This window comes from Pygoscelis adeliae, unplaced genomic scaffold (assembly GCF_000699105.1).
Source record: "Pygoscelis adeliae isolate BGI_AS28 unplaced genomic scaffold, ASM69910v1 Scaffold181, whole genome shotgun sequence".
NCBI lineage: Eukaryota > Metazoa > Chordata > Aves > Sphenisciformes > Spheniscidae > Pygoscelis > Pygoscelis adeliae.
Window position 1 is genome coordinate 3226609 of NW_008824360.1, and position 22934 is coordinate 3249542.

The 22934-nt window shown below is 38.3% G+C and overlaps 1 protein-coding gene across 1 annotated transcript in view; it reads left to right on the forward strand.

The window, feature by feature from the left end:
- The window catches only part of INADL (InaD-like (Drosophila)), a 151433-nt gene that overhangs the window by 47834 nt on the left and 80665 nt on the right, over positions 1 to 22934 (forward strand). Inside the window, exons 17-26 of the mRNA XM_009319816.1 lie at positions 1 to 201; positions 1116 to 1235; positions 4164 to 4535; positions 5656 to 5776; positions 6898 to 7054; positions 8313 to 8384; positions 9251 to 9428; positions 10350 to 10460; positions 11909 to 11986; positions 15081 to 15198. The exon at positions 1 to 201 is cut by the window's left edge and continues 9 nt beyond it. Of these exons, the coding sequence (XP_009318091.1) occupies positions 1 to 201; positions 1116 to 1235; positions 4164 to 4535; positions 5656 to 5776; positions 6898 to 7054; positions 8313 to 8384; positions 9251 to 9428; positions 10350 to 10460; positions 11909 to 11986; positions 15081 to 15198 (1528 nt within the window). The remainder of the gene's footprint in view (positions 202 to 1115; positions 1236 to 4163; positions 4536 to 5655; positions 5777 to 6897; positions 7055 to 8312; positions 8385 to 9250; positions 9429 to 10349; positions 10461 to 11908; positions 11987 to 15080; positions 15199 to 22934) is intronic.

Here is a 22934-nt window from a genome sequence, read left to right on the forward strand (position 1 = left end):
GATCCAACAAGCCCAGCCATTGTGATCAGCTCTTTGGTGGCAGGTGGAGTAGCTGAACGTGGGGGCGAGCTTTTACCGGGTGACCGCTTAGTGTTTGTAAATGAGAAATATTTGGACAGCGCCACTTTAGCAGAGGCAGTGGAAGTGTTGAAATCTGTGCCCCCAGGTACAGTTTCTCTTGGAATCTGCAAGCCTTTGGTGGTAAGGACTGATTTTAACTTTTTTCTATTTGATTCTATGACATGTGTAGACTGGGTTGTTATATTTGGGGTGGGGAGGAAATTCAGGTTAGAGGTATATATGCATGTGGAAAGCAACTAAGTTGCTATGCGTACACCTTGACATGTCCAGAAATGCTGGCTAGCTGGTGAATGGGCAGCTTAGTGTCCAAAAGGTCTGACTGGAAAACCGGTGTTCTCAAGTTCCTCCTGAAAGAACATCCACGTGGAATCAGAAGACATGTCTGGGCAAACCTATGCACACTGGCCCTATGCATAGGTGTAACATGGTTCGAGCAATTCAGCAAATCAGTTAAATATGTGCTGAAGTCCATTTCACTCTAAGACACTGATAAGTGCTTGCTTGAGCTCCACTGACATCAAAGAAACTTAATCTGTTTGAAGGCAAGACTGTAAATTCAAGTAGAATTTCCTTTTTCTAGAATCGGTGCTTTGGAACAGCCAGTAGTTTACTTGAGAACACTGCAGTATTGTTCATCAAGGGCACCCAGGCAAAATTAATTAAAGCACAGCACCGTCTAATATAAAGTGCTTGTAATTCAAAGTAGTAGAGGAGTGGTGAAATAGGAATGTAGGAAGGCTGTTAAATATATTCTTTCCTTTTCTAAAAAGTGATATTTCATTGTTCATATCCTTGTATTTGTCTTTCTTTCCTACACATCTCTTTATTTTTTACTATATCTGTACTAATATCTTAAAAGAATAAAAGCTGTTGTCTTCATTTTCTCCATTTACGACTTCCCTTTTTTATAATTCTGTAACTTTTTCCCATCTCTTTTCTAATGGCTGGTTCTTCCTCTCCTTTTTAGTTTACTGAAAAATGTGGGAATTTTTTTGTTTGTTTTCCTGACTCATCATTTTGATTGCCTTTCTTAGGGAGAAAGCAAAGAGGAGGAGAACATGCACAGTGTGGATTCCAGCAACATTAAAACCAGCCCTGGATCTTCAGAACCAATAGATAATATTAATTTCTCAATAATACTTGAAGCACCACAGGTATTTGGTTACTCTTTTGGTTCAACTTAAGTTTATATGGACAGGAAATGATGTTTTAAAGTAAAAAAAAAAAAAATGTCCTTCAGATAAGACTTAAGTATTGGATAGACTTCAGGCTGGATTCCCTCTGAAAAAGATTCTAGCAGCTAACTGTATACTAATTGTATTGTGAACAGTAAGCATATGCATAGCACTTACCAATGCAGTTCCCAGACTGCCTTATCAAATTTACTGTCATTAAAATACCTTGGGTTACCTTGGATATGAAATAGGAATGCTACATTACTAGTAGTCATAAGTAGTTGGTTCAGCTTTGCGAAGAAAGTAAGGTATGGAAGCAGAACACTTTTTATTATAATGCAGCAAAACAAAAAAGTAGTCTAGCGTATAAGGCAAGCTTGAAATCTGTTCTTCTTCATAGACTTCCTATGTGGTCTTGAGTGATTTCTTTACTCTCTTCTTCAATTCTCCTTTTTCTTATTTTCTGAGAAATAATTCTGTTTATTGTGGAGGATGAGGCACTAAAGATAGTGAGAAACTCAGATACCAGGGTAATAGGCAATAATATTGCAGTATTGACCTGTGTAGAGTGAGAGAGATGTGGATATTTTTGAATTTTCATCTGTTCTCAAGTGCTTTGCAAAATTTTTATTAATTTACATTGGTAAATGCATTCTTTTTAGACCAGAAAAGACAATACACAAAGGATCATCCAGAACTGCAACACAATAATAAAAATAAATTCTAGATTTTCTTGTTGCTAAACATGTCTACCTGTCTCTGGATACAAACATATTTTTAATGCTGAAATGGTATATTAGAACCACCAAAAAGAGCAATATTACAGGGTAGATGTAGGTATACTATGTAGAAACTAGCTTGGACATGATATTTACTGATTTTAATGATGTAAAATGGAGTTTGTTGTCTTCTGGGTGCACAGGAAGAGCTCCTGGCACAGCAATCAGTCCTCTGCCAGCTCAGATTGTTTCTCTGCTTCCTAAATAAAACTAATGTTATTAAGTATTTTTAAATAAAGTATTTTATCTTAAAGTCCAGCTGAATATAGAAACTGGAATGATCAATTTGTACAAAATACATGCAGAGGTATTTGCTTGTATTTTGTTTCACCTTATGTATGACAGCATTGATAGTAGCTTAGAGCAGTAGTATAAAATTTCCATGCATTTATTAACTTACCTGCTCATATAAGAGCCAAGAGTGGCGTGTCATGATGGCTTCCACTCTTATGCACTAGCATAGTGCTGACAAAGCTGACTTTAAAAAAAAAAAAAAAAGGAACTTGAAGACTTTATATGCTACAACAGTAGACTTTACTGTCATGTTTGCAGTATTCCCTATTCCATTGGTAGCGTCTGCTACTGCAGTGCAGCAGTCTGTGATTATACATACGTAACTGCTGTACTAGGAGATGGTAATACAAATTTCTGTGTGGTTCTGAGCTAAGTCAACTGTTTTAGACAACGATGAAGTTGGTGCCTCTTGCAGAAGTGTTTGGAGAATGATGCTGCAGAAGTGAAATGAAATGAAATGAAATGAAGTAAAGAAGGAGAGAATTAGAATCTCTTCAGACTGGGTGTTTTTTGAGATTGAGGTACACAGGTCAAATAGATTAAAGGAACATTTAATGCTTATGAAAAATGTGCTAATTTCTAGATTGCTAATGTTCTGCTTTCATGCCAGCTAGTATTATTGCATTGTTTCCTTATGCTCTTGTCTGTCTCTTGTTTTCTCTCCTGCCTCTCATTTGAACTATGTGAACATTTTGGCAGTGTCTGGGTTTTTTTCTTCTGCATTTGTACAAACCTAACAAAACAGGATTCTGACACTAAAGGTCAGAAATAGTGAAGTACCTTGGGGAGTCTGGGAAGGGGCAGGAAGCAGAAAGAAAAACGTTTTGATTGAGGACCCCTGAATCGGTAGGTTGGTTTCAGTGTTTGGGGTTTTGGTGCCTTGAAGATCGGGTTTGGGCATACATACCTGGTGGCCTGAAGAAAAGAGAGGAAAAGCTTTCTGTGTGTGGCAAGCTTTCTGGTAGTGGTACAAGGTGTAAAATTTCAGAAATGCCTGTGCAGACTCACTCCATGAGCACCCCATTCAGTTTAGGAGAAGCATGGAGCATTGGAAATTGGGGAGGCACGCGACAAATCGCAGAAAAAGAACTGTTGAGCAAGATCTTTCAGAGTGGGTTTTAGTACCTTTTCTTTTGGTTTTGTTGTTTGGTTTTTTTGGTTTGTTGCTCTGTGGTTTGAATTCAGTAGAAAGTTGAGCACTATTCTCTTTAAAACAGTAAGGGTATTAGATAATGAACAGTCAATTATGTCCTTTTTTTTTTTTTTTTTTAGGATGTGGGTCATCCATTTCCGCTCTCCCCCAGGTTAAAGTATTGTATGGAATACCCAAGGGAGGGACAAACCAAGCTTTTGGTTTGTGGGTTGGTTTTTTTTATTGCTGATACTGTTGCATAAGCAAACTCAGGCTGTTTTTTATTTAGCTGATGGTATTGTAAGAAACATACCTGCATTCATAAAGTGATAACAGATAAGTCTGGAGCACAGGGATACTTTAGCTGAATTTATATATACTTTTTCCTGTAGGTTTTTTAGTGTTGTTTAATAATTCTCATTCCCTAACTTCAGTTCAGATTGATTATTCTGAATGGCTGCAGCAATATCTAAGCTGTGCAACTTAAATTTCTTTATATTTAAAAAAAGATTGCAATGTCTACTTTTGGTGTTAAAATCATAAGTCAGAGAGTGTATTTGCTTTCAGAAAATGAAAAAGGTAAAGATTGTCACTTTAAAAATCAGGATGTACTTTTAATATGGGCCTAACATAAAACATAGTTTTAAAAGAGTTAGCAAGAAACATAATGTAAAATCTATATTCCTGTAATGTTTTATGCAGGGTTTCAGAGATGAAACACCTTTTAAAGAAGATCTTGTTGATGAACCAAGTTTGGACTTGGGAAGGTCATTTCAGCTTTCTCAAAATGACAGCGAGTATGAGAAGGAATCTTGGGAGATGCATGAATTTCTGAAACCCAGAACAGAAGAAATGGATGAAGAACAGGAAATGTTGGTGGATGATGAGTATGAAGAAGATTCAGACTTCCTGAAATATAATGCATCATGCGGACAGAAGGCAACTTCAGAGAGGAACCTCAATACAGAACGATGGGCAAAGCAACTTGAGACTACTGAAATACAAGACTTAAGATCCAGTGTTAACTTAAGTCCAAAACAGTCCCTGGAATATCCATTCTATAAAGATCAAATGGTAAGGAGTGCTCTGTTGGTCTCAGTGCTGTACCCTGACCGTGGGACCCATACCTCAAGGCAAATTCCAGACCTAAACTCTGTAAGGAGTCTTTCTAGTGTTTTAATTACTAGATGAGATCTGGGTACCTCTAACGGACACCAGTCTATACTTTTGTACATTTTGGAAGGTTCTTTTGGTTATTTAGTGTCTGTATATTTAACTGCTCAAATGAGATACATGCTGTGGTTGGTGTATTTACAGGCATCATGTACTTGAGTCTTCTTTCCCATGTCTGACTTGTGGGCTCAGTTCTTTTTTGCAAGCTGTACTAATATAGTGCATGTCAGTAATAGCAGAATGTCACTTCATGGTTTTAATAGGCCAGGGGCTTCAACAGCAATGTCAGTGAAAGGAGCTCCCTCTTTTCCTCATTATTTTTAATCCAAATCAGTTTCTTGAGCCAGATGATAGTGCAGTTGAGCGAAAAATGATATGGCGGAAGCAATTGTAACAAGCATACTGGTGGATGAAGGAGTAGAAGGAGACAGAGCTTCAGGTAAATTGTGAAACTCTTATTTATATGTCCTCCTCAAGTATTCTGAGAATTATTTTTTTCTGAGTCTTTGTTCATTCACTTGCCAAACAAAAAAGCATGCAGCCTTCCATGCACCAGCTTCCGAGATGTATGCTTTTATATGAAAAACTGAAGTAGAAAAGGATTTAATATCACAGTTACAGAGAATTTCAGGTTTTGTTTGGCTTGTCCCCTTATGCACTATGTACATAAACAGGCTAAAATGCAGCTTCTAGTGACAGTTTTATACCAGACTGCCCAATATTAAATTTATACATTTGTTACTTAAAAACAACAAATGAGCAAGAGTAAAGTACTTATTGTCTGGATTACAGGCAAGTAGAAAGATACAGTTGCTTCATATTGCAATAGCACATAACATTTTTCATGCCTCTTCTTAATAACTGCATATTAAGCAGTTAGTATTTCACTGTTATCTGAATAAATATTAATGTAGTTGAGAAAATGTGAATGTTTGCTGTAAAAATCAATGTTCATGTCAAATACCCCTGTATAAGTTGATACCATTGCTTTCTAACTTTACTTTTTTCCTCCTCTGTGAAGTGTGAAGAAAATGCTAGTATAAGTTCACTATCTTCTGGAACCACAGCACACAGCGGCTACCAAAAAGACATATTTGATACTGAAACTACCCAGTCAGGAGCAAAAAACAAGATGGATTTAGGTTTGTAAGAAGTTTTTTCTTTATCTTATAATTTCATACGTACAAATTTAGATTTTATACCAAAACACAAATTCTTTCAAATGATAAAATATTCAAATGAAGAATTCTGCAGGCTCAAGACAGTCTGGCTTTAAATAGGTTTCAGCTTCATGATCTTGCTTCTTCCTCCAAATCTTTACCCACAGTTGTCACAAGTGATATTGAAAGTGGCTGCAGCTTTGTCCTGCCTGTGGAGAATCACTTTCTTTTGTGTAGCTAATGTCCCTAGTAGGACTCCATGCACTAGTAAAATAGCTCACGCCTCTAATTTCTGTCATGAATTTGTCTCAGTCACTTTTGATTGCTGATTTTATAGATTTTTGCACTTAAAAAAAGTGACAGGCTCTGGAGGTAACTTTACCACAACCAAAATTTGCAAGTGAGCTCTATGGTAGATAATAGCCCTATATCTTGGTTTTGTAATCTGTGCTCAGGTGCAAAGTTTCTCCTTGTCAGATGGCCAGAGAGGGATGGCTAGAATTTGGTAGCTCATCAGGGAAATAAATTTATCAACCTGCCTGAGATAGCACTCACTGGTTGGGAGAAAGGAGGTTGGGTTGTTTCCTTTGTTTGTCACCTGCATCTTGTACAGCACACACTGTGTAAGCTACAGTGGCAGACTAATGATTCTTGCAAGGAGCTCTGGTGGTTCAATTAATGTTGATACTTATATCACCAAAATGACATCAGTCTTCCCCGGTGTGATGGGGTTCCATGCTGGAGCAGGGCTTTGCACAGTTCTCCCTGTGTAAAGGATGGATTCACTATTTCAAGCACGTGTTTTTGTGAGGAGCATCTGTCACATAAGTTGTACCTAAGCATGTCTCAGTTCCACAAAGATTTGGCATTTCCAGTTATTACTTGACTGCATGTACATTAGAAGCAAGGTGCTATAAAAAAGTGTTTAGTGTGGTTTAAGTTTCCTTCAAAAATAAATGTTCTGTATCTCTAAGCCTCTTGATCATCACACAACATCCAGATTTGGAACATGGTGAGCTAAGGGCTTTATTTCCAAGGGTGATAACTGGTGGATGCAGGGACAGAAAAAGCAAAAGTTCACATCTACACCTTTTCTTCTTCAGGTACAAAGCTTTGGATTGATTCTAAAGGACCTGGGCTTGCTGTTGATCTGGAAGGTATTGAAAAGGAAGAACTAAAAGGAGAGGAGTATGTTTTTTCCAAGAACCCGGAATCTGGGAGAGTAACCACCTTAGCTCAGCCTGGAACAGCATTGTGCAGGTATGGAGAAAGATTTCCGTTTTTGGAAGACTTTCAATTAGTGATCTTAACTGTCTTCTTGCTTTACTTAGCTGACTAATCATCAACAGCTGTGTGAAACAGTAAGACGTACATAGGTGGCCAGTTCTATGACTTTTGTCCAAGGAGCTGAATTTTGCCTTACAACCTTACTGACTCCTTACTTCCCATGTTTCCTCCCCTGAGTACTGGGACAGAAAAGTGTGAATGGCTCTGCCGCCTACTTCACCTTACTCCACAGTGAAGGGAGTATGGATGTGGCCTTTACCGGCAACATTGGTCATTACTGCTTAAGGAGCTCTCCCCTTAGCTCCTTATCATAGCTCCGTCCTCTTGGTTTTCCCTTTCCTTTGTTCTTCCTTTTGGGAAGAGCAGTTCAGCCATGGCTTTCAGGCCTGTACAAGAAATTTTAGTCTTGCCAGTGGTGCTGAGAAACCTTGAGCTGGCACTAATTATAGATATTTGCCACATCTGTCGAGTGTCCCATTCTTTCCCCACTGGTTTTGGGTGAGTGGGTAGTGGATCTGCTTTTGGGGCCTGTTGATTCAAATCCTCAGTACTTCCCTAATGTAATCTTCCCTCAGAGGGAAAGCAGCTGAACAATAAGGTGAGGGGATTATTTCTCCAGCACAACATCCTACTTCCTTTTTGCAGTTTAAGAGTAGCATTTACAGCTCTCAGGATCTACAGAAAATGTGTGCAAGGATGTATTGTTTCAACCTTTCTGTGGGGGCATGCAATTCCATACTTCCATTCCTATTCTGTGAATAGGTGACTCACATATACTATAAAAGTTTAATTAACACCCTGTTCTGGGGTGTTTAATGGAACACATTGGATCTGTTCTCCCAGTTGCATCATGATCTGCTTTCTGGTCAGCTAGACTGGTTTTATTATGTTTATATCCCTCTATAAGAATCACAGCATATTCATCAGAAAGTAAATGTTAATTGCTTAAATAGTCATTTTTGAATGAGTAAATGCAGTGCAGATTTATATATCACAGAGCAGTTTATAAATTTGGTCTGCCCATCATGTTTATTTCTAGAGCATTCCTTAAGTACATTTAAACCTAAATACAAAAATTCCTGTCTAGTCTGTTGACTCTGCACATTTGGTTTAAACTGGACAGCGTGAGAAGGCGTTGCTGTCTCATTGCCAGATAGAAAATACGCAAGGAATTGCAACCTGGTATGGGTGATGCCTTTTTTATTCCTCCCCTCCCTCTGCCCCCAATTAGTGAATTACCTGAGAGAGAAGAAGGAGAAGGAGAAGAAACTCCAAACTTCAGCCACTGGGGACCACCACGGACGTATGTTCATATGATTACATTATTTCTTCCCATTTACCTTATGTCTTTTTCTGTGAGCCCGATTTAGTGCTCGTGGGGTTTTTTTCTCCCCTCCTCTGCCAATAACTTTAAGGTACTTGTGTACCTTGGGCTTTCTTAGATACAGCGAATTTTTAACAGATGTTCAACAGAATTATGCCTTCTATTTATACAGCTGACTTGGGAAAGCTTGGCGGGTTTACGTTGTGGATGACCTGCAAGTTCTTGCTCATTTAATAACTATTAGGTGTGAACAATGCACATAGTGCTGCTGTCTCCTTTTCCGTGGGTTCTCTGCTAAACTTAATGGCAGAATTCCAAATTGCCAAGCCAAGTTTTAGCCACATCCTTGTTGTATTCTTAACATTTTTAGGTGAATTGTTTTTATGGTCCTAAGTAAAATATGATCAGAAAATTTCTGCTTAAGCTGATTAATATGCATCTGATACACTGAAGTCAGTGTTCAGAAGGTTGTATGAAAAGCTTTGTTTTATTATTTGTCTAGCATACCACTTGTAATATTTGCCATTTCCAGACAATTTGCTCAAACTGAAAGAGGATGGGTGTTTACTTGAAGACCTGCCTGTTTTACCCTGACTTTCTCTGAAATAAAAGCCTATTTGGAAGAGCAGTGGGTGTGGGTTGCCAGCAGAATTTTGTTCTTTTTGTCGGGTGAGGTATACTGAGGGTAAAAAGCCGCCTCTGTCAAAGCCAGAAGCCTAAGAATGCTCTCATCCCTTTACTCTATTAAATCTTCTTGAAAGACTAGAGGCTTACATTTATTTAAGATTTTGCATTTATAGTTTAAAAAACTGTTTCAAGCTGTTAAACTACCACTATTTTTTCAGTGTTGAGATCTTTAGAGACCCTCACGTGTCTCTTGGAATCAGTATTGTTGGTGGACAAACTGTCATAAAGCGCCTGAAGAATGGAGAAGAACTTAAAGGGATCTTTATCAAACAAGTTTTGGAAGACAGCCCAGCAGGAAGAACAAGGGCTTTAAAAACTGGAGATAAAATACTTGAGGTAAATGCAGATAAACCTACCTTTTCATTCTACAAAACAAAGATTGACTCAAACAGCTTTGAGAGGAGAAAGGGACAAAATACTGCCACCACTTCATGAAGTATTGACGACACTGTGTTTTGAAAACCAAAAGAAACCCCTGATGTCATCTTTTCTTTTTTTAAGGTCTGACTATGGAGCCCTTTTAACATTCTCCTCTATAAGAAAAGATAGGTCCTGGTATCTGATGGGGAAATGAAAAAAATTAGAGTGCCTTCTTCCCATATAAATGAATAATAAGTTATAGCATACCTTTATAAGCATAAGTTATAACATATAGAAGAACAGACTCTTCATACTGAAATTGGTCTGTTATTTTGTGTGTGTTAATTTGGAATAGTTAACAGTCTGATTAACTACTGTTTGGGGGAAATCCTTGATTCTGGCAGGTGCTGTAGGGGAGAAAGCCATTCCTGGCTCTCATCTCTGGCTCTGTGTGTCGATTTTTTTACTCATTTTTGTCCAAATGAATACTACTGAATCTGGGTTCCCAAGCTGATAGTGCCGTTCTTGTATGTGCTTTAAGGTTGTGTGTGAAGTTTTGAAAAATTGTTTCAAGTCAGGTTTAGTTCACAAACAGGTAAAATCTGAAAGAGTTGTATTATACCTACCATTATATCTAGCATTCTTTGACAATCTTATTCCTTATGTTTTTATCTAGAAGGATTGTTTTGGGGAACATATGGCCATCTTTTAATTATGAATACTAAGTAACATACTTTTCCTTAAACCGTCATGGAAATATACTTTAAAAATAATTTCTCTTAACTGCTTTTGATACCTTCCTCAGATGCGCTAAATCTTCTGCAAATGTGTGTGATCTCTTGTAATGACTCTGTGCCAAAAACAAGCTCCCTAATAAAAATAAACATTGTTTGTTAGGTTTCTGGGATAGACCTACAAAATGCCACACATGAGGAAGCAGTAGAAGCTATCAAGAATGCAGGAAATCCTGTCGTGTTTGTGGTTCAGGGTTTGTCTAACATACCAAAAGTAAGTTTATTTCTATTTTTATTCCAAAACTTAATAAATGTGTAATACTCATTTTAAACTTGGCTAAATTTCTTTTGGCAAGTTCCATCAATTTTCGTGTCCATCCTTTCTGTCAGAGTTTCTGCCTATAGACCATGTGATTGATTGATTACTTGTCTGGCCTGATTTGAAACCTTGTTTCTCTGATGTAAATCAAGTAGATGTAAATCTGTTGACTAGGTGTTAATTCAGTTCTCCCACCTGTGTAATTGAGTCTGGCCCTGTGTACTTTAATTTGTTCATATTTCATAATCTAAAAATATACTCTGTTATCCAAAGGAACAAAAGTGTAATTAAAATTAGCCAGATTCACACTAGCAACTCTGTGTAAAATATGTAATCAAGGGGACCTGAAGTAGTTATTTGGGAACAAGTTAAATTTCAAGGTTTAGACACCTCCTCATCTGCAAGGCCAAGGCAAGAAACCTTTTAATGACTTAGTAAGAAAAGGCATACAATTCTGCCTGCCTTGAAGTACACACCAAAACCCCCAAGACTTCTATGTACTTTCGGTATAGTCTGACAATTTAATTGAGAATTTTGGTGGATTAGTAGACCTGAGGAGACCCCTTTGACAATTGTAGACAAATGTGGCACAACTGTGTCCATTATTTTTCCAGTGCTCCAGGGAGTCTTTCAAAATCTGTTAAGACTTTCACCAGCTACGCTGGGAAGGTGCTCAAGCAGTGATGGCAAAAATCACAGTGATGGTAACCGAGTTGACTCTCTTTCTGCATTGGCTTTTTCACAGAAAAGATCCAAAAAAACTGTCAGAGCATTCAAGTGTTCACCTGCATCTCTGACCCTAACTTTCCTAGTCACTCTAGAGAGATCAAGGGAAAGACAGATAACTTGAAATTTGAGTTGCTTTGCTTTGAACTGTAGGCTGTAGGAAATTGGACATTCACAGACTTTCAGCAGTGCTGCGCAGTCCCAACTCCCGTTCACTGAAATAAGGTGCTGCCAGAGGAGTGGGAATATATTACATTTTGAAAGAATAAAGAACGGCATGGAGGAATATTATGTGGAGGCTAAACATGCTCTCTTTTATAAGGTGCCTGTGTGCATGGACACTGGTCTTTATCTGAATAGTTAAGAACTGACACTTCAGGAGTCCGTACTGAGCTCTGTATCAAGGATGTACATCTATATTGTTGACTTCAGAGTAATGTTTAATTAAATGAAGAGATGGGGCTAGATATCAAACAGTAAGCACTAAAAAAAGTAGAGAATGTTGTAAATTCAGTAAAAGAATGTAATTTAAAGACTGCACTGCAATGCCCTTCTACATGGAGCAAAATGAAGAGTGCACTGCATAGCTTTATTGTTGTCATTACCTAGCTTTTGGATGTTTGTTTTGCGGCTATAATGCTCTTTCTAGTGTGTGTAATATATACATTGTTTTTCAGGTGGTTTCTGCCATACAGCCTAAGGGAATCAAAGTCAGCGAAGATCAGGATGCAGACAAAGAAAATAAGAGTGAAAAGGTATTTATTCCATTCAATGCTATACCCAAGTTTTACTAAATGAAATGGTATAATAGCATGCATTATAACTCTGTGATAAGCCCCCCCTGAGTCTGAAATGAAATTTGAAGTGTTTTGTTGAAGTATCTTTGATTCAAGTAATTTTTGCCAAATGTCTGCCAAATACAAGGCAGGCTTCAGACAAATGTTCTTTCGGTCTCCCCTGGGTGCTGAAACCCTGTACTTATTGCAGCTTTTCACTGCAGCTCTTCACTGGCATCTTTCTGGAAGTACCTGCTTTGCTCCACGTGGAGGCAAATTGATTCTCTTTGTTCAGTAGAAACAGGGAAATAATAACATGTACACAAATGATATCCTTAATGTGAGGCATCAGTAAAATCATGTTACAGGATAATTAAATCCGCTAAGTTTCCTACATTTCCCATTGCTGTGTAAAACAAGGAAATGACCAAGTAATCTGTGGCTGGCCAGCTAATTGCGAAGCAATTACTGCACAGTAACCTTCAAGCAACTTCACAGCAGATTTAAAAGAGAAAAAATCTGTTTGGTCTAAACCAGTGGATTTCTTTTAATCTCTGCAATAAGGGAAAAATTTAGTTTCTCATTCCCAGCCAGATTGCTCTAATAGCCTAGGTATTTTAAACTGTGGGAACTGTGCTGACTCATGAATGTAGGTCAGGTACTTTGAGGGTGTCAGAACTGGAGGAGCAGAGACAGAATTAGTGCAGACAATAACTTTTGCCCAGTGCAGTTTAACATGCCACCTACAAATACGACGAACTTTTCATTTGATCCTACTCAGTATTCTGGTGTGTGGTGGATAACTGAGAAGGTCCTCTTGCCTCCAAAAGTTTTTGTAAAACTCCTTTCAGATCCTGTCAGATACAGAAGCTACGAGGCTCAGTTATTGAAAAAAATCAAGAAAGGTGTTGAAGTCATGCTTTCATGCCAGTAGATAATACTTACAATGAAGCAGTTACAATGTCCTTTTCTTAGTTTTGTTATCTATATTTCTGATCTCAAAAGCACTCATCCTCTTGCAACGTGCTGCCTTTAATCTCTAGGACTCCACAGTGTGTTGCATTCTATAGCGTTCGGAGGTTAAAGAGGGAGCCTAATCTTTTTCAAACCTTTTTCAGCCACTGGTGCTATAAACTGGTGGGTGGAATGTAGAAGAGCTTCAGTGCATAAATATGTAGCTCCTTTTTAGCTTTGAACATTGATTCACAAAGCAGTCATACTGTGCTACAGTAGGGGCATCTCTGAGTTGGAAAGACTTGCTATTAGTGGATTACTAGTGTGCATCCCTATGGGGAATCAATGATACTTCTAGTCCAGTCTTCGAAGTGTCACAAAAGAGTTTGGCTTGAAAGCAGCCACATCCAGCTGGAAAATCTGCCTTTTCCTATATGATGAATTATCTTTTCAATACTGAAGATTTTCTCTGATTTGTTGGTGTTTATCCTCCTCTATTGATCTGTTTGTTTAAAAATAATCACTTGAAGTAATTTATATAAAACCACTTAAAACAATTGAGCTTCGTGTGGACAAACGAGATATTAACATTATTTTGCTGGTTGGCTATGTAAACCGAGCTTTTGCCTCTGTGCTGGAAAGAGCTGTGTTAATATAAAAACACGATGTAACGGAGTACTCCGGCACAATTTACTCTTCCTGGCTTTTCACCGGGTCAGGAGGGACGAGAGAAGCTTGTCCTTCTGAGCCATAGCAAACTGCTGGATAAGCTTAGGTGTCTTGTGTAATTTCACACAGACTTTCTAACAAATGTTTAAGGTCTTAAAAAGCCAAAGGGTCAACATTTAGACTATGAGCTATTACTAAATTATAGTGATACTACTGATTTGTCATAGGCAGGTGAAAGTGGGGCTGCAGGTTTTCCATCTTAACCTGCTCAGTAATGTAGAATGTGAGTCCTCTCACGCTTCCTGGATCTTCTGGATTTTGCACAGTTCTACCTGTGTTGGCGTCAAGCAAAAAGTGGGAAGCATATTTGGTGTATTGTATACTTTGGGGAAACAGCTGTCGCCTTTCCAAGTGCTCTTAGTACTATTGGACTGAATTAATTGCATTTATTATTGTTATGCTGTCTTCAATGCATCACTTTCCTGTAATGTTTTTTAAATGGATGGGATGATGTATATCATATCTCACAAAATTTTCTATGTAGCTTGCATTGCCGTTTGCTAGTTAGACTATTCTATGCAAATTTAGCCTCAAGATTTTAGAAATCCATATGCAGGTTCAGCTTTCATTGTACACAGTGAAAAATTTTATTCTGGGTTTGATGTTTGGGTGTTGAGTCGTAATTCCCAGCTATAGAAGAAATTAATTATGGGCATTCTCGTTGCTCTAATGGCATATCATACTCAGTGTTCCCTTTCTAAAGTGCATCCTGCTATTAGTAGTGGGGTTGCATGGGATACAGTTGAACATAATTTGGTGAAATCATGTAGCAAGCTAAGGCACGATCCAGTTACTCAGAGCTATAAAAACAGCTGCTCGGACAAACAAGCGCCTGTCTTCATTAGGTTCGGAGCCTATTCTTTATGCCTGCTATGCGCCGCTATATGCATCATTATAGGAGCTGCCTGTATTTATGTGAGGTAATAGAACTTTATTGTAAGTTATAATTCAAATTCCTTTTTAAATTTAAGCCAAAATATAGATGAACTGTTATGTTTAAGTATTCGTAGATGCACTAAGAAGATTGAGTTCTTATTTTGTGTTTAAAAGTTTGACTTTTATCAGTACCAGACAATTTTTTGTTGAGTCTCTAATGAGAAATGGGTTATAATTTAATGTTTATTTTTAACCCTTGATTAATGTTCACACTTTCCTGTTTGTGATGATACGCAAGTATTTCTTCAACAAGTAAATGTACATGCACAATTGTTGGGTGTTTTTGATGTTCAGTGTCACTTCTTGTTCTGATTTCTTGCATAAAAAGCCTATGCTGCAGAATTTAGCAATGTAATTAAGTGCTGTGTATGTACATGTACAGTAGACAACAGAATTTTTTTTCTTGTGTGTGGAGGTTACAAAACATGTAACTATTTTTCTTTGAATCCATTAGAGAAAATACGGGGCTCCACCTCCAATGAAGTTGCCACCTCCTTATAGAGCACTTGAAAGACTGCATGCAGAGGAAGCTAACGTGGATGAAGAGGAGAATGAGGATGCTTGTGCAGAGAGTGAGTCATGCCACAATCATTACGTCAGATTACATTTATGGAACACAGGTTGTGATAAACATATCTGCCATTTATTGCTTGTATTATGGGAAGTAGTGCTCAGTGGGGCAATAGCGTCTAATCCTCAAACTTGTTCTTGCCAAGGGCTACTGGTTTGTAACTCAGATAGTCATCTCTTCCCAGCCAAGCTCCTTCCCAGCTCAGCTCTTCTGAAGAGATGTAGGAAGGGCTCTGTTTATTTTCAGCCTAAAAATGTCTAAGCAATAGCTAGAGGACTTGCTTTGGCAGTGATGTCAGCAGTGAAAGGCAGATGTTGCGCTTTACTGTTGTAATTGCAGTGGTAGTTGAGCAGGCATAGGTTGAGAACCACTGGCGCATAGTCCTTGTCCAGAAAAGCCTGCAGTTGGTTTCAGACAATGCTTTTCAAGCAAAAAAAATTCCTCTAAAAAGAAAAATCTGCTGATTTATTGTCTCAGTACTCTACTGAAACAAAGGATCCCCTTTTTTTGTAGCAGCTTTTATGGGAAAGGTTCTGCAATTGTCCAGTTCTGGGTTTTGCAATGAATTATGACGATTTGCACTCTGTAGAAGAGTAGGGACCTAAAGAGTAGGATGCAGTGCAACTTGAGAGCTTCTGGCAGCGTGACTTTGATTCTAGCATACTGCTTTGTTAATTCCAACTGTGGATAAATGTAATATTATTATCCATAGCTTGTCTTCCAATAAAATATTTAGGAATACTAAAATTGCAGCTAGGAGTCCTAAATTATTTTCTAAAATTAGTTACCTTTTATTTTTTTTCTCTTTACACTCTCTTGTACCAAATTAGCATAGATGTGGGGTTTTTGTTGGGGTTTGACTTGGGTTTTTTTGCTACAGTGATTTTTCTCATCATCTTTTGTCTTCGAGAGGTTTTTGTTTGCCCTAGTTATGGGTAAGCCAAAGCAGAGATGCCTTTGTAGCTTTTGACCTTGAAGTGACCATGGCTCCCATTCAGAGTGGAAGCTCCTAACTTGGGGCCTGCTGGTGGGAAAGCTCTTCCAGCTGCTCTTGCTTATTTCCTTGGCAATGGCATGCCATTGAAGCTGAGATAATTAATGAGTTTGGTTGGTTTGTCATTTTTAGGGCTGCTTTGGTGGAGACGAGAAGGATTTTGGAAGCTTGTTCTCATGGAAACAGTAATGGGGGCACAGAAGCAGGGTGTTCAGCTCTTCCTCTGTTGCTTTGAGGGAAAGCTGTGAGTTCTTGAACCAACTGAGATTTTTCCAGAACTCTCCCTTACTGAGTTTGTCATCTCATCTGTTTGAAGTATGCCACATAGTAACCACAAGAAGGCTTTTCAGTATTTTTGTTGGGGAGTGGTAGTCAGGAGGAGCATTTGACTGCAGACTGTCTGGATGTTGGATTGAATATATCTTGTGCTTTCAGACCAACTCTGTAAACCTCCAATTGTAGCAAACTGATTTCAGCTTGTTATTAAAGTTATAATTCCCAGTTAAAGGATACGTTTGATAACTAGCCTGACACCTGAGTTATCTAATTAGGATATGCCTCAATCCGAGTGCTTGCTAGACCTAAGTTAATACTTTGCACAGAAATAATTTCTTATTGATGGGCTTGGTCATTTCTTAGCTGTTCTGCCACCCCTAACGATATTGCCAGCTGAGTCTAGTAGCTGAAAACGTAAAGCTACTTCTGATATTAAATTCATCAATCCTACCAGATTTGGCAGCAGCAAGCAGATCTACTCAGATGAATCTCTCCTTCACAGCATCCTTCTGGACAAGTTGTCCAACTGTGGGATGAGCGGGTTTACAGCGTGCTGGGTGAAGAACTGGCTGAAGGGCAGAGCTCAAAGTATTGTAGTGAATGGGGCTGCATCTGGCTGGTGACCAGTCACCAGCAGTGTTCCTCAGGGTTCAATTCTAGGGCCCGTTCTGTTAAATATATTGATCAACGATCTGGATGCAGGAGTTGAATGCACCATTAGCAAGTTTGCTGATGATACCAAACTGGGAGGTGCTGTTAATTCCCTTGAGGGCCTTGCAGAGGGATCTAGATAGATTGGAGCATTGGGCTATGATTAATGGGATGAAATTTAACAAGTCAAAATGCCGGATTCTGTACCTAGCATGGACTAATGCCGGGCACAAGTATAAACTGGGAGAGGAGTGGCTGGAGAGCAGCCCTGCAGAAAGGGATCTGGGGGTGCTGGTCCACAGAAGTCTTAATAGGAATCAGCAGGGTGCCCTGGCAGCCATGAGGGCAAACCGCATCCTGGGGTGCATCAAACCCAGTATAACCAGCTCGTCAAAAGAGGTGATTATCCTGCTGTATTCAGTGTTGGTGTGGCCTCACCTTGAGTACTGTGTGCAGTTCTGGGCCCCACAATTTAAGAAGGATGTTAAGGTCCTTGAATGTGTCCAGAGGAGGGCAACAAAGCTGGTGAAAGGGCTGGAAGTAATGTCCCATGAGGAGCAGCTAAGGACTTTGGGTTTGTCTAATTTGGAGAAAAGGAGGCTGAGAGGTGACCTCATTGCTCTCTACAGCTTCCTGAGGAGGGGAAGTGGAGAGGGAGGTGCTGGTATCCAGTGATAGGACACGTGGGAATGGTTCAAAGCTGCACCAGGGGAAGTTTAGACTGGACATTAGGAAGCATTTCTTTACCGAGAGGGTGGTCAAACACTGGAACAGGCTTCCTAGAGAGGTGGTCGATGCCCCAAGCCTGTCAGTGTTTAAGAGGCATTTGGACAATGCCCTTCATAACATGCTTTAGCTTTTGGTCAGCCCTGAATTGGTCAGGCAGTTGGACTAGATGATCGTTGTAGGTCCCTATTTCCAACTGAAATAGTCTATTGTATTCTGTCTCCTTCTCTACCCTTTTTACTGACTGAAGTTGAATGTTTTGCAATAGCCATCTTTCCCAAGAATCTTGGAAAACCAAGATATGCATTTTCCATTTTATTCTTCCCCACCTCATTCTGTTTCTTTAAAATAAAAAACAGGTTAAGGAAGCTTAAACTAAGTTTGTACCTCAACCCTTGAAGTAAAAAGCATGTTAGAAATGATCTAATTGTACTTAATGATATTAAGCATCTTGGCGGCTGTGGAATGGGCTTTTGCAGAGTCTCTTTTCTGGGATCACTTGAAAAACAAAGTTTTCTCTGTAAATTCCAGTACAGTATTGTTTTTGCAAACTACTTGATGTTCATAACTTCTGTCCTGATTCTTGAGCACGCTTCCCAGAAATCTCAGTCCAGGCCAGTACTTGCCTTTTTAACACTGTCCATTTGCATGTTCATATTGGTCTATTCCTTACCCACTTATCCTACTAATTCTACTGGTTTTGTAACCTTAACTAATAATTTTCTGAGCTTCAGTGAACAGGTGAACTAGATTTATTGTCTTCCTTATTTAGAAGATCAGGTATCTTAAATGGGAGAACTGGGCTCAGCTCAGGTAAATTCAGGTCATAGCTTCTCCTTCTTTCATTTACTTCATGTAGATCTCAATCTGTACCAGTAGCATGGAAGGCCTTAGTGGGCATTTTGAGGTGGGACACCTGTTAAATCTGTCCTCTGGTTGTGCTTCTGATGGATTTTATTTTATTCTTTAGCATTCTTACTAATACAACTGCAGTGTCATGAACCTGCTCATCAATTTCTTTCATACTCCAGAAATACTTTACTTGCTCCACTTGACATTTTTTCTCCTTGCTTGTCACTTCTTTCGACCCATGCTCTCATCTTTTGTCTCCATGTCCTTCATCATTCCCCATACTGAAAATGAAAGCAAAGCATTGTTAGTCTTCCTGCCATACTTCGAAAATTTTTCTTTCCTTTCTGTCCTATCCACACTGCCTTACAGTCTCTGTGTTTTGTCTGTTTTCCCCTTAAAGTGGTGGAATAACCTTTTGGTATTGATTTAATTTCCCCTGTGGGATCTAAGTCCACTTGCCTTTTGGCAATGCTCCCTTTTATTTCTGCTTTTCCACCACTGAAGCTGTAGCTTTCATTGCTGACTTTTTGTAACAAACAGTCATTTCTTGTAGATGTTCTGCCTTTTCTTTTCAAAGGTTGTTTTTGATCCAAATAGAGTGAATCCTTGTTGGGGATAGAACTATTAGGTAGCTCTTGATTTAGAGAAACTCCAGATGTCCTCCATGTTTCTGTGGTTTAAGAAGTTTAAAAAAGTTCCAGGTGGTTTTGGGTTTGTTTTTTGTTTTTTGTTTTTTTGTTTGTTTGTTTGTTTGTTTGTTTTTCCCCCAAATGTGTCTTCTTTTTTTTCAAATGTGTCTTCCAAGACCTTTAGTTTCAGACCTGCTTCTCTTTATATTTCAGCTTCATTTGAACCACCATTACTTCCAATATTATTTTCTAAGTTCTTAGATAGTTTTTTGCTAGACTTTGAAGGCAAGTTGAAAATAGCATTTCCTCGTTTTATTTCTTCTTCTTGTGATACTGTCAAATCTTTATCAGTATTCAACTCTAACCCTGTGTGATGTGGTTTTTGTTTACTCATTGCTTTGACTTTGCTGTTTTAAGGCTTTCAGTTTATTCTTTAAAATAGTTTTGTAAAACTTGCAGTGTGTGCATCCTGCTGCAAAAGGAGCCTTCAAAATGCTTCATCTTACAGACCTAAAAATGTTACAACATGGGTTTGGAGTTTTTCCTCCCCACGCTGAAAACGCTTCCTCCATGGCAAAAGTTATATTGGAGGAGGTCGCTCTTCATGAAGAGGTTTTTTTTAGGCTTCCCAAACCTTAAAAACATCAGGTTTTGAATAGGATTTTTTTTTTTTTTTAATCAAAACAAGTAAAAGGAGGGGAGAGCATACAAAGGAGCTATTTGTACTTGCAAGCAGCTGTGCTACAGACTGCATCAATAGGCATTGGTGTGTTTTGCTTTAGTGGCGGATGGCTGTAGGTGTGTGCTAAGAATCTGCTAATAGACTAATGTGCACCCTGTTGTGGCTTATTGCTATAATGAGGAGTTAGCAGTAAAAAGAAGCAGAGGAAATGGATGGGCAGAGTAGTTTGTAATGGAATGTTTTGTAAGGTTTTCCTTGGGGCATTCATAACTACAATTTAGATATACTTTTGTGATTGAGTTGAAGCAATCATAAGTTAGATAGGAAAGACCTTAAAAACCATTATAAGAAAGCTAAAAAGACAACTGTTGAAAGAACTTGGAATCCTTAATTTCAGTTGATACTATATTTTTTAGTAAAATCTTTTGTCTAGTTAGTTGACTGGGATGATCTGGTTGGTTTCAAATAAGTTTAGAATAGTAGATAATAATAAAATTTGTGAAAGGTGGCTGAGATAATGGACTAGATACTGCTGTGCTCAGACTTCCTGTCTGCAAGGATATTTAACTGTATCTAATAAGGGGATAATAATGCCCCCTTTCTTTTATTTTGTCTCTAGTTAATGTAGAAATCAATGAAGCTGTAAGAAAGCATAATGATTTATCTTCCTAAAATGCTTTTTGAGGAATGGTAGTTTCTCTACCAAAGAAAGAGATTTTAAAACTTCTCTAGTGTTTTGACTTTGCGTTCCCCATTGTGATAAATCTGTGGCTGCGTAGGGTGAAAGAGAGGTGAGTGTGTGTGTGCACATACATATGTAGGCTGATTCAGACAAACCCACACTGCTTGTTGTCTAGATAGCATTGGGTTGGGGTTAGAAAGCGCTTGGGCGTGTGAGCAGAGTGTCCTCATCATACCTAAGGTTTTTAGCAGCTTCCATAGCGTCAATGATATCCACATGCACGTGAGAGGATGGTGGCTTTCATTAAAAGCAAAAGATGAAAAAAAGGAATAGAGTTCAGTTGCGACTTTATGGAGGGTATGGTCAAGTATATGTGGTGTGCTTTAGGTGCAAAACTATGACCTCAGGAAGTGTCTATGTACTGCTGTGGGCGAAGATGGGAAAAAGATCATTGTCACTTTGGAAAAATGCCAGAATTATTAGCCATAACTAAATAAAAACAAAACCACTGATAAATATATATCTCTTGAGAATCTGAGGTTTTAGAGTTTGTTTTATGTGAAGCTGTGCTAAAACAAAGGAATAGCAATTCTTAATTTTGTTTAAATTTGGGGGGGTGGGGCTGGAACCCAAAAACAGTGATCTTCAGGTGAGGCAGCTTGTGTAGCCAAACACTGCCTCTCCAATAGATGTCACTGCAATCAACAGCAAATGGAGGTGATGTTCAAAGAGTAAGATGTAGCTTGGAAAAATGCTTCAAGCTTTATGAAAATAAAATATTGAAAAAATAATAATTGCAATATTTAATTTTCTTAACTATAGTAACAAGTGTAGTTAGTACAGTGGCTTTCCAAAGATCATGCAAGAGCCAGCATTAGATAAATAGAGCAGTGACTTTCAGTTTTTAGCTCTGTGTTAATCTCTATTTAATATGACTCTATACTGCTAATCTTCTTTTCCCATTCTTGTTCTGACCCATAATTAGCTAAAATATGTAAGTTTTGTAACCAGCCCTAATATCAGATCCAGAAGGGCTGTACATGCTGGGCAGACTCACAAGCTGTTGTGCCACATGAGGATAGATTACGATGTTGGTGTTGTTGTAGTTTGATGTTGTGGGTTAGTTTGGGTTTTTGTTATTGGGCTGGTTTTTTTTTTTTTAACTCTATTTGAATCACATGCACAGTTCTCATCATCTGATGAAGTATTGCAAAAGGAAATTACATTTTTGATGAATTAATAGTAAAATTGCAGCTGGGACTTGTATTTTTTACTGTGTGCTTGTACATAATGCACTGAACAGATGGCTTTGTGTGTGCTGTGATACATATTCTAAAGAAAGGACAATGAACTTTAAAAATTAACAAATTAATGGTATTAACAAAATAACTGAGTATTTTGAGTTGTTTTAAATTCAGCATTTGGAATAGAGAATTAGTAAGGACTTCCCAAAATAACTAAGTATGTTTATAAATTTAGAGAGAGATTTTATCTTTGCTTTTTTTAATTACTAAGTGAGGGATTTAGTCTTTTCAATGTTTCCGTTCAGCACTCATTGCAGTAAAACTAATATTGCTTGTTTAGGGTTTCAGCAAAATACAAGTTATGATGAAGTTTGAATCTTTCTTATGCTTATAATGACAGATTGGTTTTGTTTTCTGACATTAAAAAAAAAAAAAGAAACCCTATGCCATGAAGACGTATCAGTGTTGGGAAACTGCAAGATTTGCAGCATTGGAAAATAACACGTTTAATGAAGCCATTTGACTAAGAGAAATTAATTTTAACCCCTGTAGCTTGCATGAAAATGATGCTTAGATAAATAACGTCTATTAACTGCTACTTTGCCATGCAGTGGGTCATTAAGCATGATAGTACCTGCAGCTAACAGTGATATAAACGAATGTTTGAGGTGACTCGTGTTTGGGGATAGAGATGTCATTCAAATGCTAGCAGAGTAAGCCAGTGCACAAACAGCAGCCGTAGAGCATCAGTGGGTCAGATGTGGGAAACCAGAGATCTGCTTCTCCCTGCATACTTTCATAGGCAGCTTTCATCTGCTGGCAGATGTAACTGTTAGCTTGTGGGTAGCTTGAAATTAATATAATTGATGGCATCTCATAATAGAAACAGACAGACGGTTTGCCCTTAAGGAGAGAAAAATCTCAGAAAAATAGGCCCAAGGTCGTCAGAAGAAAGACAAGCACTGAGTCTGTGTATGATGAGGATTTGAGCTGCTTACAGC